This window comes from Microtus pennsylvanicus, chromosome 1, assembly GCF_037038515.1.
Source record: "Microtus pennsylvanicus isolate mMicPen1 chromosome 1, mMicPen1.hap1, whole genome shotgun sequence".
NCBI classification, from domain to species: Eukaryota; Metazoa; Chordata; class Mammalia; order Rodentia; family Cricetidae; genus Microtus; species Microtus pennsylvanicus.
The window spans coordinates 167,952,085-167,969,743 of NC_134579.1; the positions used below are offsets into that span (position 1 = coordinate 167,952,085).

The 17,659-nt window shown below is 36.3% G+C and overlaps 1 protein-coding gene across 3 annotated transcripts in view; it reads right to left on the minus strand.

Moving 5' to 3' along the window:
• The window catches only part of Rev3l (REV3 like, DNA directed polymerase zeta catalytic subunit), a 142,055-nt gene that overhangs the window by 92,037 nt on the left and 32,359 nt on the right, over window positions 1-17,659 (minus strand). For all 3 annotated transcript variants that reach the window (XM_075945196.1, XM_075945205.1, XM_075945213.1), the window contains one exon: window positions 1,899-2,088. In XM_075945196.1, coding sequence (XP_075801311.1) covers window positions 1,899-2,088 — 190 coding nt within the window. The remainder of the gene's footprint in view (window positions 1-1,898; window positions 2,089-17,659) is intronic.

Genomic DNA, 17,659 nt, shown 5'->3' on the forward strand with positions numbered 1-17,659 from the left:
CTATCCAAAGGAAAGTCTAGATTAAGATGTAAGAAAGTAGAAAAATGTAAGGTCTATAATTTGATAGTATAGACATATAGACCCCAAACGTCCAAGCATGGACTCCAGATCTTTCCTCCAACACGCTCCACCAATACAGACTCAAAATTCCGAGCAAAAAGTCCTCTTGTCATTCTTGACATATCCCACAGCTCTCAACCAACTCAACAGTAAATCTCGACAACCCTCAGATATATTAAGACAGTGATCTTCGCATTACTCCCTCGCTACTACTCTAGTTCAAGCCACCACACTTTATTACCTAGACTGATAAAATAGTCATATTGTATCTGTATGTCTTCCAAAATCTGTGTTCCCCTATATAGTTGCTAAAGAAACTCTAGTTAGTTTAAGTCAGGCCTTGGCTGCTTAGTGCCACGCAGCAGCTCAGAAGAAAATTCAACAGAGTTTCTCATTTGGCTCAAGCTCTCTAAAAAAGAAAAAAGGATTTTTTTACGGAGAATGCGTGAAAGGAAAGGAGCAGGGAGACAAAGAGGCTGGGTGACCATCAGGCTTAGATACAGATCTGATCCAAGATAAAGGAGAAAGAAATGGAGGCAGGAGCTGTGAGGTATCTTCTACTGCAATGTAATTCAAAAACAAAGAATACAACAAAGCTATTAGAGAAGTCTCAAGTCTCTATATAAGAGACCTGACTTGGTGTTCTACTTGGACTCAGAGTCTGGCTAAAATGGCCTATGGAAAGTCCTGGATTTCACCTGCCATTGTTCAGATATAGTCCCTGTCCTCAGAGATCTGAAAGCCACAATCTCACAACTTTCAAATCAAATATGCTGGAGATACTAGAAACCAAAGTATGAAAAATATACCTTGAAAATTAGTGGTCTACATGATCTTTTTCTCCCACATATCTACTTACTCTCCTCCTGTCGCTCTCGCCTAACTCCTCTTCCACTCCAGCCACCGCAACTCCTGCTTACTCATTTCCAACTTACTCCTTTACCTTCTGTAGCCATATGATAGCAGCGTCACTGATCTTATCATGACAGCCTTTCTGAGCACCCTATCTAAAACTGTTACAAGTCTTATCTTCTTAGTGTTTCCCATCTTCTCTTCTTCTACACCAATGATCATGGAACAGATAAATCTATTTCATCAATATGTACTGGCTATTACCTTTTCTTGTTATTAGAATATAACCTCTAAGGATTTTTGTTTTGTTTAGCAATATGCAAGTAAAATAATTTTGATTTTGGATAGCCTCCAAAAGTCCATGACTTAAAGGCACTACTGAGAAGGTACCTTTAAAGGTAGTCTAGTGAGGGTCTTTAAATCATTAGAAGCATGCTCTCTCAAAGGGACTTAAGGAATAGTCTCTTTCTTTTCCTTTCCTGTTTCCTGGTCTATGATGAACAATTTGTTCAGTTACAGTTCCTGTAATGATGTACTTTATTGACACAGGCTCATAGAAACCAGATCAATGGACTATGGGCATATAAATGGAATCTATAAAATGCAACCCAAATTAAATATTTTCTCTTTATAAATTGATTGTCTCAGGTGTTCAGTATAGTGGCAAGAGACAGAGCAACATTCCAAGGATCTAGAACAGCATATAAAAAAAAGGTGCCATAAAGTGAATATGAATTACATGAATTTCTTCAGCTCAAGGAAGAGGAGAAATGGGAAAGATTAAAACAAAAACAACTGGTAGCCATTTACTTTTCATTCCAGTAAAAAGTTACTTTACAAAAGTTTCAAAAAAATTTACCTTAGCTCCATTATTATGAAAGTTTAAAAACAAGTCAAGATATATTTTATTTAAGCATTTTCCTCTAATTAAAATAACAAAAGAAAAACAGAAAAGCAAAATTTAAAGGATATTATCATATACTTACATTCCTGATACTAATGACACTTTGAACACATGCTGAGCAGTGGAAGATGGATTGCCTAAAGCCACATTAAGTGCTCTGTCGATACTGAATGCCATCTGAGAAAGATAGCTTTCTGGTTGCTGTCCATAACCATCATATGGCACATAGAGGTAAGGAAAGATGCCATGTAGATGAAGACATGTCTTCTGACCTAAAATGTAACACATTATAAAGTTTAGTCTTGAGACACATGTAACAATATAACATTCAGAAAGCAAGTCATTTAAATGATCTAACGGCGATATAACTTACATAAGGTAGGAGAAAAAAATTAGTCCATAGCCAGTTGTCTTAACTATACTTAAGAATAAAACATTTGTAAACATTTTGTAATCATAAGCACTGTAGTATATTATCTAAATGCTGTGCAGTTTTGGTTAAAACTTTATTCTTACATTCTGACTACTTTTAAGTATCTGACAGTGCTACAAAGCTTACAAAAGTCACTGAACATGTACTAAAATCAATGACTACCTCTTTGCACTAATGTTTTTACCTTAGAAGCTTCCTTAAGACAGAGATAGCTCTAAGAGAAAGAACAAAAAAAAAAAGTTCCGATGTATGAAATTTTGCTATTGGGGATAGGAAGGGAAGTAAAGACAAAATTCTGCTGTTGGGAAGAAAACAAAACAACTTATAGATCAATTGTATGTAATAGAAATGGACTTCTGCATATTTAAAATTCCTATTTGATGGGATGGTTTTACAGGGAGATACAATGTGATGGGGTGGGTGAACCAAAAGTGAAAAACCAACAAGAATGCACACTTTTCAAAAGCAAAACTGGCACTGACTGACCAGCACACTACCTGGGCACAGCCACAATAAAGAAAGAAAGGAGAGGCTGGAGAGATGGCTTAGTACTCACTGCTCTTGAAAGATCTGGGTTTAGTTCCCAGGACCTCCCCTCCCCTCTTGTGGCCTCTATGAGTTCCACACACATGGTCACATAAATTCACACAAGTTCTCATGCACACACATAAATAAAAACTAAGTCTCATTTTGAAAAGAAAGAAATAGTAGTAAGACTCAAAAGGAGAAAGGAAAAAAAAAACTGCCACAAAACCAAAATCCATGCCAAGGTTAAATAACAACAAAAAAAAAAATCAAGCAGAGGCACTATCCTTCCCTGAATCTGGCAGGGCTATGGAGTGGTTCCTATCCTCAGAACGCTGTCCTTGGTTCCTCTTGGGTGTGTGCCATTTGTCTATTCAAACGGAAAAGAGCAGTGATGGAAGAACACATCCATATTTCTCTTGCTGCCATTCACTACCACTGAGCTATTTCTGTAAAAAAAATCTCCAAGCTTCTTTCTGCCTATTACCTTTTCCTCACTCTCATCACTTGGCCTTTTCTTTTGGTAGAAGTGGCTATTTTATTGATTACTATTTCCCATTTCTAGCTGAGATTTATAGAAAACATAAAGAAAATACTGTGAACATTTTATTATAAATAACACTGGTCTCCCTTTCCCCCACCCTGGAGACAGGTCTCTTTATGTAGCCCTGAAAATTCTGGAACTCACAGATCCAACCTGTCTCTGCCTCCAGAGGGCTGGGAATAAAGGTGTGCAGCACCACATCCACTGTCGCATTTTTAAGGTATTGTTCCAAACAGAAACAACATATTTACAAGTGATTATATAAAGCAGAGCAATACTAGAACGGTCAGTTTCACAATGGATAAGATCTAGAATTCCTAGGCTACAATATTCTGATTATTATTTTAGTGCTGGGACCAAACTTTGATAACTAGGATTTCATGTGTGAGGCAAATCCTTTATCACCGCTCTACATAACCAGCTGTGGGCTGCAGTATTCTCAACTACCAGCCATGCTACTTTTGAAAACTTAGAAACTGTGTGGTCACTACACTGAAATTTAGTTTCTATTTGTACTAGCAGTTATGAAGCTTAATTTCAGAGGAATAAAAAATTATTTTAAATTAAAAGCAAATTATGTAGTAAATTTATTTCTAAATAAAATTGTTTCCAAAAAACACAGTTTAAAATTCTTCAAATAAAGAAAATTGGTTATGAGTGGATCTAAAAAAGATCTCAGTCTACTGATGACCTGCTTACATGTTTTCTAAATATCTCATGAATAAAAGTTTTAAAAACTACCCTTGTACATATAAAACACAGTTGGATTAATGGCAAATACGCTTAACTAGAGAGAGGCTGAAGGATGGAGAGACAGAAATGTTTCCTGTAAGCTGACAGGATCAGTGATTCACAGAATCACTAGTAACATTTCACAAGAAACTGTAAGGACCTAGGATAGGATTTTTTTATGATCCACGTATCTTAATGGAATTTTGGTTAAAATGCCTAAGAGAAACAATTACCAATTTTAATTTCTACTAATGAAGTATTTTCAAAAACAACTGTATACCACTTTTCACATTTTCTGCTTAGTAGGAGTCAGAAATTATTTTCTATTCTTAAGCTTTGGAATTACAAAAATCTGGGGATATATGGTTTAGGGAGAAGGTAGAAACTATGCAAAACACACCACACTAATTTTTTTTTGCACTGATTTCTTTCTAAGAAACAACTTTGCCAAGTATCACATGGGCTAACACAGTCTAAGTTCTCTATCTTCTTGACGCTGCGGCCCTTTAACACAGTTTCTCATGTTGTGGTGAGCCCAAACCATAAAATTATTTTCTTGCTACTTCATAATTGTAATTTTGCTACTGTTAAGAATCATAATGTAAATAAATATATGATATGCAGGGTATCTGATGTGACCCACAGGTTGAGAACTGCTGGCCTAAGGCATAGTGTGTTTTAGTAACTGAGGTTAGATTTAAAAGCAGACTGACAAAACCTGAAACCAATCACCTTTTTATTTAATTTAAACACTCAGTTTCTTAAAAAGTTAATGTTGGCTTCCTTAACCTTTTAACTTCTCAGTTATTGTTTTATTTAAGATTATGTTTCCTTGACTCACTCTATACAAATTCTTTGGGTCTTGATAGAACTGTTTTTTGGGGCTGGAGAGATGGCTCAGTGGTTAAGAGCATTGCCTGTTCTTCCAAAGGTCCTGAGTTCGACTCCTGGCAACCACATGGTGGCTCACAACCATCTGTAATGAGGTCTGGTGCCCTCTTCTGGCCTGCAGACATACTCACAGACAGAATATTGTATACATAATAAATAAATAAATCATGGCCTCTAAAAAAAAAAAGAACTGTTTTTTGTTTGAAGAACACAGTAATTTCAGGACTCAAGCACAACACATGCAATGTGTTTACTAAATACTAACAAATGAAAGAATAGTCAACAAAATAGAATAATTGCTCAGGGACAAAAGAAAGAACTAAAAGCCTGAACATATCTGAAGAAAAAAGTCCATGAAAACATCAACTATGATAAAGGAGGAAATGGGCATATGATCTGATAAGAATTCCATCTTATTTAATTTCCTGTTCTGAATACTTTCAGTACCATTCACAGCCATACTGACAGCATTAATACAGATCTACCTTTCTCTGGTCCCTAGAGATGGTTTGGTGCCTCCACATACCAAACAAATGAATTCCTTGGCAATAATACTAACAAATTTAATACAGAATGGGCATCAGAGAAGAGAAACAAAATAAGAAACTCAAATGTTAGAGAGACTCTGTACAAAAGTATATAAATCAACTGCGTTATAAGCAGCAGTTTCTACTGTCAAATCTGTGATTCCACAACAGCACTGTTTATCTTTACATGGTATGGACCAGATCTGTCGCCTTATAACAGTTCTGTAAGTGTGTGCTACCACACGCCATAAAGTCTTATTAGAGATAAACTATTCTATCTCAACTTCATTAGTCAGGATTAGGCTCAGCTGAGAGAGAGCGCTCTAAAAGCAGCAGCTTCTCTGAGAAGTCTCCGGTAGATAACTGATGCTATAGAGAGCTGCAGCCTAGTGAAGAATCTTGCCTTCAGTCCAGGAACCTACACTACACTAAAATATGTTACACATCTTTAAGAATATTTTTCAAAATTAATAAAATGTATTTTAATCTAATAAAGTATCTTGAATTCTTAAAGATTTAGGGTATTAGCTACTTCTAGGTGACATGTGAATCTAAGAAAATATATTTATTTCCTTGTCTCCAGAAATCTTATTAAGGTAAAATTTATAATAAAACCAGTTAATTATATAGTGCATGTATGATATGAATATATTGTAAGATGATTAAATAAAGCTAATTAATACATCTATCACCTTGTATACTTATTTTGTGATAAGAATTTTAATATCACTTAAGTTAAAAGAAAACCTAACATCACAACACATTTCAAGTTTCTTATTTTTAATTATGTGTGTGTGTGTAGGTGTCTGTAGTGTATGTGGGTACACCTGGGGACCACAGATATGCTAGTCCCCATGAAGTCGGAGTTACAGATAGTCATGAGTTGCCAGATGTAACTGCTGAGCCGTCATCTTGCCAGTCCTCAAATTTCTTCTGTTTTGAATTTCCACTCTGAAAGACGTTGTCCAATCCAGAAGGTCTAACAAAGGTTTTAAAAAATGATTTGGCAAAATGTGTCACATAATGGTTTTCAAACACCTGGCAAGACGTGGTAGAAAAGAGTGCCTCCTAATGATGTTTAAATAAATCTTCTTTGCTTATAAAGATGGGGATGATACAAAAGTTTTAACTAGCAATAGTAAAAACATTGAAAAGTTATAAAAATTTCAAAATATTTCAATATAACAAACTTGGTTGCCTACTTTTGTAACAAATGTTTCATTGAGATGCTCCACATCCTATCTGAATGGTGCTATATGACTGACAGCTCTTGTTACAAGTTGAATAAGCTGCACAAGAGACTTTTCAGACTTCAGGCTGTAACATACATTATCTAGTACAATACCAGTTTGTCAACTTCAGCAACACATCATATTGCATTATACTTCCCTGTATGATGTATGACTATGCTAGATATTTAATTTTCTCCTTTTATAAATAGTCCTTTGGAGTTTCTCATTTATTTTTATTATTTCAAGAGTCTACTTTATTCATACAATAGTCTTATATGACTAATAGTGAGAATAACTCAAATACAGCTGTAAGTTTTCTATACATTAAACAACTTTCCAAAGTCCAATGTTAGATAATAAATCACATACTACTCATATTTATGGTCCCTGACCTCAGGGACATTATATTCTATTTGGAGATAGAGATGCATAATCAGGAAATAATAGGATGGCATAATGGGTGCTGCAAAGACAACCCAGTTACATGTAGAGATACAACAACCATCTGTGAGAACCTATGAAGGCTTCCTAGAGAAAGTGACATCTGAAATTTAAGTAAGACTAAGATTTTCAAGAGAATGTACAGAAACCTGAAAGCAAGAGAGAGACTTCTAGGTAGGCTACGTACATTCATAGGTCCTTGCATATGCCCAGGAAAGGCCTGAGAAGGCCCACTTTTACATTTGTCTCAAGAAACAGCAAATATCCTTCCATAAATACTGGGACAAAGTGAGAAAGCAGCAAGTGGGCAAAAAGTGCCCCTGCTAGCCAAGAAGCTTCACAATGGAGAGCTACTGGCTCTCCTTCAGTTTCCTTCAAAGGAATGACACTGGTCTATCAACCAAACTCTGTGGGAGCCCTCATACTCCAGAGTAAGTGGGCAATACAAATCCCACCCCATGGTTTTTGTGGGGTTTTGTTGTTGTTTTGTTTGGAGAAAAAGAACATGAATTCGGGGTTGTATATAGGGAAGTAGGGATCTGGAAGGAGTTTGGGAAGGTGAAGTAATATGATCGAAATATATACTATGAAATTCTTAAGTACAAACATTTTTTAAAAGATTTGAGAAAATCTAGTTCAAAGCATTTCAAAAAATAGTTGGTCCATTAACTGTATTAGGATAACTGTGCAGAAAGATCAAAAACAGTGACTACACAAAATCTGTCAGCAAAGTAACTAAAGAAATAAAAGCAAACAAATACAAACACTGAAGGTGTGGACAATCTGACTTAAAGAATTCCTATTAACTTGAAAATGTCTAGTTTTCAAGAAAATATTACAAATAAGACAGAAAATATGGGCTTACTGTTGTGGTACATTATTTTAAGGTATTTTACTCACCTCCCACCCCCGAGACAAGGTTGCTCTGCAGCTTTGGAGTCTGTCCTGGAACTAGCTCTGTAGACCAGGCTGGCCTCGAACTCACAGAGATCCACCTGTCTCTGCCTCCCGAGTGCTGGGATTAAAGATGTGCGCCACCACCACCCGGCTAAGGTATGTTACTTTTGCTTGTGCTCTGGGACATTTGTTTAATGATACAAAGATGTGTTTGATTAAATAAAATTCACCTGCAGTCAAGAGGCTGCATCATCACCCAGCTGACAGGAAGTAAGTGGTAGGGAGGAGACAGATGCAGAAGGGTTTTTTTAAGGAGGATAGGGCCACACAGGAGGGCTTCTGGAGAGAAGTGAGCTGCTTACTAATCACTTCTCTGAGAATTCAATTCTTTAGAGGGATAGAGATTTAGATAAGTTCACAACATAATTTTTGAAAGAGTCGCTACCTGAAGGAACAGAATTCCCATAGGCAGTGGCTCTTGCGGCCTAACTGCTGATAGCCATGGATTAAAAGGCAGAACGATTTTTAAAAAGAGGACAACAGCTTTTAGACGAGGAGTGAAAAAGCATTTCAGAAAACTGTCCTTGATGTATGCTATACACTGAACTTACTGGACAAAAACTTCCTAACCAGGAACTAATATCCCAAAGAACCTAAGGACTATTTACCTAGGAAAGCGGGAAGTATGCGGACACGTCTATGTATTCAGGACACAGAAGGAAGTATGCGGACACGTTTATGTATCCAGGACACAGAGGGAAGTATGCAGACACGTCTATGTATCTAGGACACAGAGGCAAGTATGCGGACACGTCTATGTATCTAGGACACAGAGGGAAGTATGCGGACACGTCTATGTATCTAGAACACAGAGGGAAGTATGAAGACACGTCTATGTATCTAGGACACAGAGGGAAGTATGAAGACACTTCTATGTATCTAGGACACAGAGGGAAGTATGAAGACACTTCTATGTATCTAGAACACAGAGGGAAGTATGAAGACACTTCTATGTATCTAGGACACAGAGGGAAGTATGCAGACACGTGTATTTATCTAGGAAAAAGGGAAGTATGCAGACATGTCTTACCGAATGGAAAGTATCAGGGAAAACATATGCTATTAAATGAACTAAATAGAAACTTTGGATTTGAAAAACAAAGTAACTGAAATTATCTAAGATTTTGTTACACAAGGAAAAATACATATCTGTTCTATGTCCCTGGTTCTTGGAATAAAGCTCTTAAAGCCTTTGCATCTGTAATGTGTCTTTGTTTTTGTTCAATGCACAATGCTGTTCATGAAACCCAGGAATATGGTACATGCTAGGCAAGTACTTTACTCTCAAACCACAGACCTAGCCATTCTTTGTTGTATTTTGTACATTAACAAGATGAGGAGTCCATGGGGGTTCTGCATGCAGAACTGGTTGCCAGAGGAATCAATCAGGGAAGGCTGGAACTTTTAGCCCCACCCCTAACTTCCAGGGAGGGCAAAGAGGTGACAACTAATGTCCAATGATACAACTAATCAGGCCCATGTGATGACACAGCAACAGAAGCTCAAAAAGGGCTGGGTTTGAAGAACATTTGGACTGTTGAACACACAGAAGTTCCTAAAGGGAAACATGACATAAGACCCACGAACTCTGCCAGCCCCCTTCCCCTGCATATCTCTTTAATCCGTTTACTCACCTGTACCCCCGTAATATTTTTAATAAATAAATTGTTTGAGTTCTGTTGGGTGCTCTAGCAAATTAATGAAACACGAGGAGAGTAGGTCAAGGCTCTCATGCAAAAAGAGTGGTGGTCCCCTTTATACTAGACCCTTGGCATATGGGATCTAAGTCTACTTCCAGGTAGACTGTTAACATATTGAACACGGCTGGTGTCTTGCCATTGAACTGGTTTGAAAAAAATAGTGAACTTGAAAACAGATCTATTTAAATTCTCAAATCTGAGGAATAAAAATGAATTTAAAAAAATAAAGTTTCAGAGATCTTTGGGATGCCATTAAACATGCCACTTGCAAATACAATGTGAGCCTCAGAACAAGGAGATTAAAAAAAAGAGAAGCAGGGAGAGTATTTGACGAAATAGTGACTAACAAATTTCTAATTAAAAGTATGTATAAAAAACAAGATTTAATGTAAGATAAACTCAAAAAAAGTCACATATCATAATCAAACTGCCAAAAGACAAAGACATTATTTTAAAGTGCCAGAAGAAAAATGTCATCACATACAAAATTGCTTTGGTGAGATTCATAGATGGCTTATTTAGAAACCACAGAGTCTGAAAGGTAGTTGGGATGACAGAGTTATCAAAGGAGAAAATCATCAACAAAGAATCCAGTATCTAGCAAAATTATCCTTTATAAAGGTGATTAGTTGAAGGGGGTAGGGGATTAAGACATTCCTTGATAAACAAAATGAGGTAATTTGTTAGGAGCCAACCTGTCCTAACAGAAATACCGAAGAGTGTTTTATTTTAGGCAGCGATGAAAATATGCAGTGACAGAAATCCACAGAAATAAGGAGTAAGGATAAAGGTGACTACATAGAAAAACACAACAGACAAGTATAGTTTTGTCTATACCTGTTTTATTCTATGTCATTTAAGAAACAAGCCATAATTATAAAATCATGATGAGGGGTTATGAGGTAGAAAGATGTACTTTGTATGATGACAACAGCACAAACAAAGGAAAAGAAAATGGACCCTAACTGAGCAAAATTGTACAGTAAAATTACATAGGGGTTAATTCAAATAATAACACTTTGAGATGGGGAAGTAAAATTACCACAAAGAAAATAATCTTTAAAACTGCATAAAAACAGTAAGGAAAATAAAAGAACATACTAAAAGAACACCTACTTAACAAAAAGACAAAACAGTTAAGAAACTACTAAATGGTAGTGTAAAACTACATTTCACCTATCATACTCCACTCTGTGGCTGTCATGGTTAAGCTTGATTGCCAACTTGACAGGATCTAGAATCATCTAAGAGACAAACCTCTGGGTATGACTTTGAAGGTGGATTCTGACTGAGTTGAGAAGACCTACCCTAACTGTGAGCAGCACCATAAGCTGGGATCCACAGTAAACAGGAAGTAACCTGAGGATCAGGCATCTTTCTGCTTCCTTACAGTATGACCGGTTGTCTCATGCTTCTGCCACTATGCCTTCTGGAGAGCCAAAATAACCTCGGAATGCCTTAGAAGAGGACTTGCAATTGAACCTGCTAGAAAATTGTTTTATTCTTATCTCATTTTCTCCTTATAATTTCTTTCAAATGCTAACAATGAAAATATAATGCCCTTATATCTTCCTCTTTTTGTAAGGGAATTAGAATGAAGCTAATTAAGGACCCTGTTTCTAGATTACAAGTATCCCTTAGTGGTTAATATATAAGAAACCTTCATCTGGCGATGGATGGAGATAGGGGGAGGGAAATGGGAGGCTGGGAGGAGGCGGAAATTTTTTTTTCAATAAAAAAAAAGTTGTTGAAATAATACCTAAAAGCTCATTTAATTTGAAATTATTGTTATACAAACGAAATCAGAAAAAGAAATTACCTTGAATTTTAAGTAACTATGAAGCTCAATTTACATACTACCAAAAGTCCTACACCGTGACATACCATTTTCTTTTTGTAAAGCCTGTTCTTAAAAATAAACAGCTAACAGCAGTATCAAGATTGAATCTCTAAGGAAATGTGTATTTCATAATAAATGTCACTAAAGTAACTAGTGTTTGTTAACCTTAAGCAAAAGATTCTAGCTTGTGAAACAAAAATTTTGTTCAGATGTTTTAGCTAAAATGATTACACACATTAATTTTTTGTTTTTTCAATATAAAGATAAGTAATCAAAGCTCAAAGTAAAACTAGTATTCTGGTTATAATCTTAATATTCATCTTAGATACTTTAAACAATGGTAATAAAAAAAACTAATTCAACTGTTTCTGTAAATGCCCGGGTTTTCAGGGGCTCAGTGAGGTTAAGAGCATCCTGCTCTTCCAGAGGACCTGAGGTTCAATCCCCAGCATCCATGTGGCAGTTCACAACTGTCTGTAACTCCAGTTCCAGAAATCCTCATAGGCACTAGGCACACATGTGGTAAGCGGTCACATATATGTGTAAAATACCCACACATATAAAATAATACAAATAAATTTTTAAAAATTAAAAACATGAGTTTTCTTTCAAAAACAAAATAGCAAGGGCAATTATCATCATCAGTAAGTCTAGCAAAGTATTCAACTGTTCTGTAAGGTAGTTGAATACTAAAGGACCTTAAATTTATATTTCTACAAGAAATTTTTAAAAATCCACAAGACGAAAAGAGAAAAATGCATACCTTGAGCTAATAAATAACTTTTATCTAGAATAAAAATTTATTAACTCAGTAATAAAAAGAGACAACCCTATAGTTTAAATCTTGAATGTCCCCCAAATATCACATGCTGGGGTAAGGTCCTCAGCCTATGGCACTCCTGGAAGGTGACAGAAATCCTTAGGGTGTGGAGCCTAGTAGAAGGAGGTAGGGCACTGAATGTATATCCTCCAAAGGAATGCCATCCCAGCTCCTCCTCTTCTCTAGGCTTCCTGAATGCCAAGGGGTAAGTAGCTTTCTCCAATATGTATCCTATCATGTATACATATCCTAACAAGTGTACAGGGAGTGGTGCCGAGCAGCCATAACTGCACCCTCCTAACAATGAGCCATAGTATCTATACTCCTTGAAAATGATTTCCTGTTCTTTTAAAAATGAAAAAATGAATAGCATAATAAGCAATGGATTTAAATAAACATATTCCAGAAAAGACGCATGAATGGATAATAAGCACATGAAAAGGTGTTCAATACTAGCAACTATCAATAAAACGCAAATCAAACCCATAATGAGTACTACTTCACTATCCATCAAGACAGTTAAAATACTAAAGTTAAAAAACAAGATGTTAGAGAGAAACTGGAAATTTCATACACTGCAATCTACGCAAATTATGTATGCGAGTATTTATAGCAACATTATAATAGTCAAAAGGCAGAAACAATTTCACTTGTCTATCACCTAATGAAGAAATCAACACAACACAAAATATGCATTGAAAGGAATGTCATTCACTGATAAAAAATGAAGTGCTGATATATGATACACATGGATAAACGTTAAAGCTAGGCACAAAAACTACCTATGATGCCACTTGTAAGAAATGTCCAGAACAGACACATTTTTGAGGCAGAAAAAAAAAGATTAATGATTGCTCATGCTAAAGGAATTGGTAAAAACTGAGTAGTAACCACTCCTGGGTATAGAAGGTATTTTTTTTTTTCTTTCTGAACATGGCAGACAATGAAGGCTGATGAGAAGCCAAGGACAATGGCACTAGGTTTCGATCCTAATACATGAACTGGCTTTGTGGGAGCCTAGCCTGTTTGGATGCTCACCCTCCTGAACCTGGATAGAAGTGGGAGGACCTTGGACTTCCCACAGGGCAGGGAATCTGGACTGCTCTTCATTCTCGAGAGGGAGGGGGAATGTAGTGGGGGGGAGGGGGAGGGGAGGGGGAGGGGGGCAATGTGTGTGGGGGGGGAGGGAAATGGAAAATGGGGAGGAGGCGGAAATTTTTTTTCAACAACTAAAAAACAAAAAAATAAAGAAAAAATAAATAAAATTGCCCTTCCTGCTATTAAAAAAAAAAAAAGAAGGTATTTCTAGGTGATAAAAATGCTCTAGAAGTGTAGTGCTGGTTGCCCAATGTATCACAGACCATGAACCTGTACACAGGTTAGTCATATGGTATATGAATTCCAGTTTAACAAAGCTATTACAATATGTTTATATCTATCTATACTGTTTTCTTTAAAAGTCTCTAATGAGACTTAACTTTAAATATCCCTTATAATAATGCTTCCATTCACTTCATCTATAATTTTTTCTTTTCCTTTAGTTTCCTGCAGTTTGAATATGCTATACCTAGGTACTCATTTCTGAGACATGTATTGATCCTGTCCTAGATCTATGATTTAGTACCTGCCATTAATTCCAGCCTTTATTACTTCAAATATTTCTGAGTAGCCTACCAAAGCTACTCTTCATTTGTTACAGTGTTTTAGATTTCTAGCATTTCCCCCTGCCCCTTTTTAAAGACAGGTCTCACTATAGCCTTGACTGACCTAGAATTTAGTATATAGACCAGGCTGCTGTCCAACTAAAAGATCTACATGTATATAACTCTAGTGCTGAGATTGAAGGTGTGCACCACCATACCCAGCCTTCAAGCATTTTCTATGCTTCAAACTGTCTGCTTTTTACATTAGAATTATTCTTAAATTCGCAATCTGAAAACCCCCAATCTCTGGCATATCTATCTAGGAATTCAGCTAATGTTCTACTGTTTGTTGTAGCTATATAGACATTATTAGATAAAATTTATTCAACAGCCTTGTTTTTATACGTCATCTTTGGAAACTATTTAGTACATGCATGCATGTCCTATAGTTCTTTTAGTTATACTAGACCTATTGAAACAAGTTAGGGGAGAGGATGTGTTCTACAGTTCCATGACTGGATTTCAGTTGCTAAGTACGCCTGACCCTCGGATTTCATAAGTACTTCTCAGCTTTTCCCCCCTTTTCCAAAAAACAAGAATGCTAGTAATATCTGCGACTGTAGTTCTCTTTGCCTAAATTACTGGACTCTGGATAGTTTTCCATTTTCAGCTTCCCTTTAGAAGTCCAAAGGCACACCACCATCTTCACTGTGAGAACCTGAAAGGTTCTTGGGAGGAAAAATCTCAAGGAAGGGTGAGGTTTTCTAACACTGGGTTCTAGTAATTTTTAACACAAATGTTTACACTCAAATATCAACTATATGTTAGACTTCATTTCCTTACCACTTCTTGGCTCTAATGACTTCCGGTAAGATGTGGCTCTCAATATTCACCTGCCTTCTAGTTTAGGCATTTATTTACCTTGTGACAACATTTTTCTCCTTGTTGCTTGTTTGTATTGAGACAGGGTTTCACTATGCAGTTCTGGCTGTCTTGGAATTCACTATGTAGACTAAACTGACCTCGCACTCAGAAATCCGCCTGCTTCTGCCTCCCAAGTGTTGGGATTAAAAGTGTGAGCCATGACACCTGGCTTGATATTATATATGGTTGTTCAGTTTCCTTTTTTATTGTAAGAACAAGAATAAGATTTTCCCTTCCCTCTTCTTTCCCTCTCTTCCCAATCAGGACTTCTATGCAGCCCAAATGACCTTGAACTGACAATCCTGCCTTGCCTCGGCCTCCCAAATGCTACTGTGTGCCAAACTTGGAACAATTTTTAATTTCTTTATATAGTTAATTGAATCCTAAATTGAAATATCTAAGATGCTCTAGGATTGCCTTGTATTTTGTCTGCCCCAGATATAGAATAAATAATTTCTCAAGAGATACCCCCTTTTTTAAATTGGATACTGTTTAGAAATCAGAATCTAGAAATGGTGTAATGCCAGCACTAGGGAGATAGAGGCAGGAGAATCAATTATTCAAGAATTCCCCGTTGGCTGCACAGCAAGTTTGAGGCCAGACTGTACTACATGAAATGTAGTCTGAAAGGAAAAACAGGATACTGAATGTTTGTACACACATAATATATTTCTATCTATCCTTCTATGAGAAACTATGAGCTCAAAACGATACCTCCAATCTCATTCCAACACCAAAGAGACATTCTGTTCCTCTATATATTTCTCTCCTAACCAATAGCAAGATAACTGGCTCCTGCTATTCTAAATATAAGGCTTGCTTATACTTACTTATTTACTTGTGTATGTTTTATTTATCTTAAGTAAATACTTGACAAACCTAAGTCCATCCTTAGGTGTTTACCTCATTTTATATTCTCACCAGCAACACATCAAAGCTAGAGTCATATCACCACATTCATACCAGTGTTTGCTGTTAGGTTATTTAATTGTAGTCATTTGAATGGCTATAATGATATTGAATAGTGACTTTAATTTGAACTTTTATGATGACAAGATTATATTAAGTATTTTTCCACACTTGTATACTGAATATTCAAAAATATTCCTTAGCAAAATGTCCATAGTCTTTTGCTGATTTTTTTAAATGAGTTGCTTTAATAATTTAGCTGTAGAGTTGTTTAGATATAGAAAAAGTTGTTAGCTATATATCTTGAAAATATCTTAAAATCTATGAATCACTTATTTCACTGTACTATCAATCATTTTTATGCAGGGGGTACCATGTTGGAGGGCATTGTGAGCTGTATGGCAAGCTCCCAAATCACAAGGACTTGATTTTATTCCTGGGATTCTCTTACTTCCTAATTAGAAATCTCCTACTATGAAGGTCATTGCTACAGCATTTTAAAGACTGAGAAAATGTTAAGAATTTCTATTCTTCACAGTAGCAGGGACTTAAAGAAGTAACTTTATAAGATCTGTATAAGATCAAGCCAACCAAAATTCTGGCATAGACGGTCTCCAGGAACAATTGGCAGTTTATAGTACCTGTGGGAATGAACAATAATAATTGTTCATTATGGGTACAGCTTCTTTGTGGGTACAGCTGCTGGAAGGTTTCCTGTGCTCCAGAGGATGTCCCCATACCTATGTTCACATTGGCAGTGCTAATTAATGAGCTACTAAAAAAAGAAAAGGGGGCATGGTGTTGGGAGGAGGATGTTTTGGGGAGATATAGGAGTGGTTGAGGGTGTGAAATGGGCATAAAGATGATCATAGGTCACTGTGCATGTGTATGAGTTTTTCAAAGAATAAATAAAAATAACACTTTATAGTTACTTATGAAAAACATAGGTAACTTTATGAAAACCCCAGAAACTTCTTTACCTCCATCGGTGACAACTATGAAGAGAGAACTCAAGCACATTTAGACTGATGGTAATTTCTAAGAGTCTGTGTTTAATTTTTAAATGGCGGAGGGAGCTAATTTTCAACCATACTTAAAGTACATTACTCATTGTGTTAACACACCAAACGGGAAAATTGCAGTTATTGAAAAAAATTACAAAAACCCTTCATGATTTGCAAAGAGTTACGTGGGTGGTTCCAAGAGTCGGCCTCTAGCCTCTAGCCAAAGAGCATGCCACATATGTTCTGAATCATCAGTAAGCCCAGTTGCCCTTGTATGAAATACTTCAAACCCAACTTTCAAATGCTAGGAAACCCTTCTACAGGGAAAAAAAAAAGCAATCTTAGTACCCCTAGCCAGAAGTTAACTAAGAGACAAAATAATCCCACAGATGGAAAGAAGAAATGAAACCAAGAACTTGTAATACAAACTTGGGTCTTTGGCGAAATAATTTGACCTTTTCACATTATTAATTTTGATTCAAATCTAAGGCCCAATTAAAGAAGGTCTGGACACTGTAAAAAAAAAATTTTTAAATTTTATGCTATGTCAGAGGATGACCAACTTTTTCTACAACAGGACAAAAGACAAGTATAGACAATTATTTTAGGATTAGGGGCTAGTGCTTTACAACTAGTTCACACCTTTGGAGCATGGAAAGCACCATAGACAACAGAGTAATAAGTAGGAGGCTGTATGACCCAATAAAGCTTCAGTAACAAA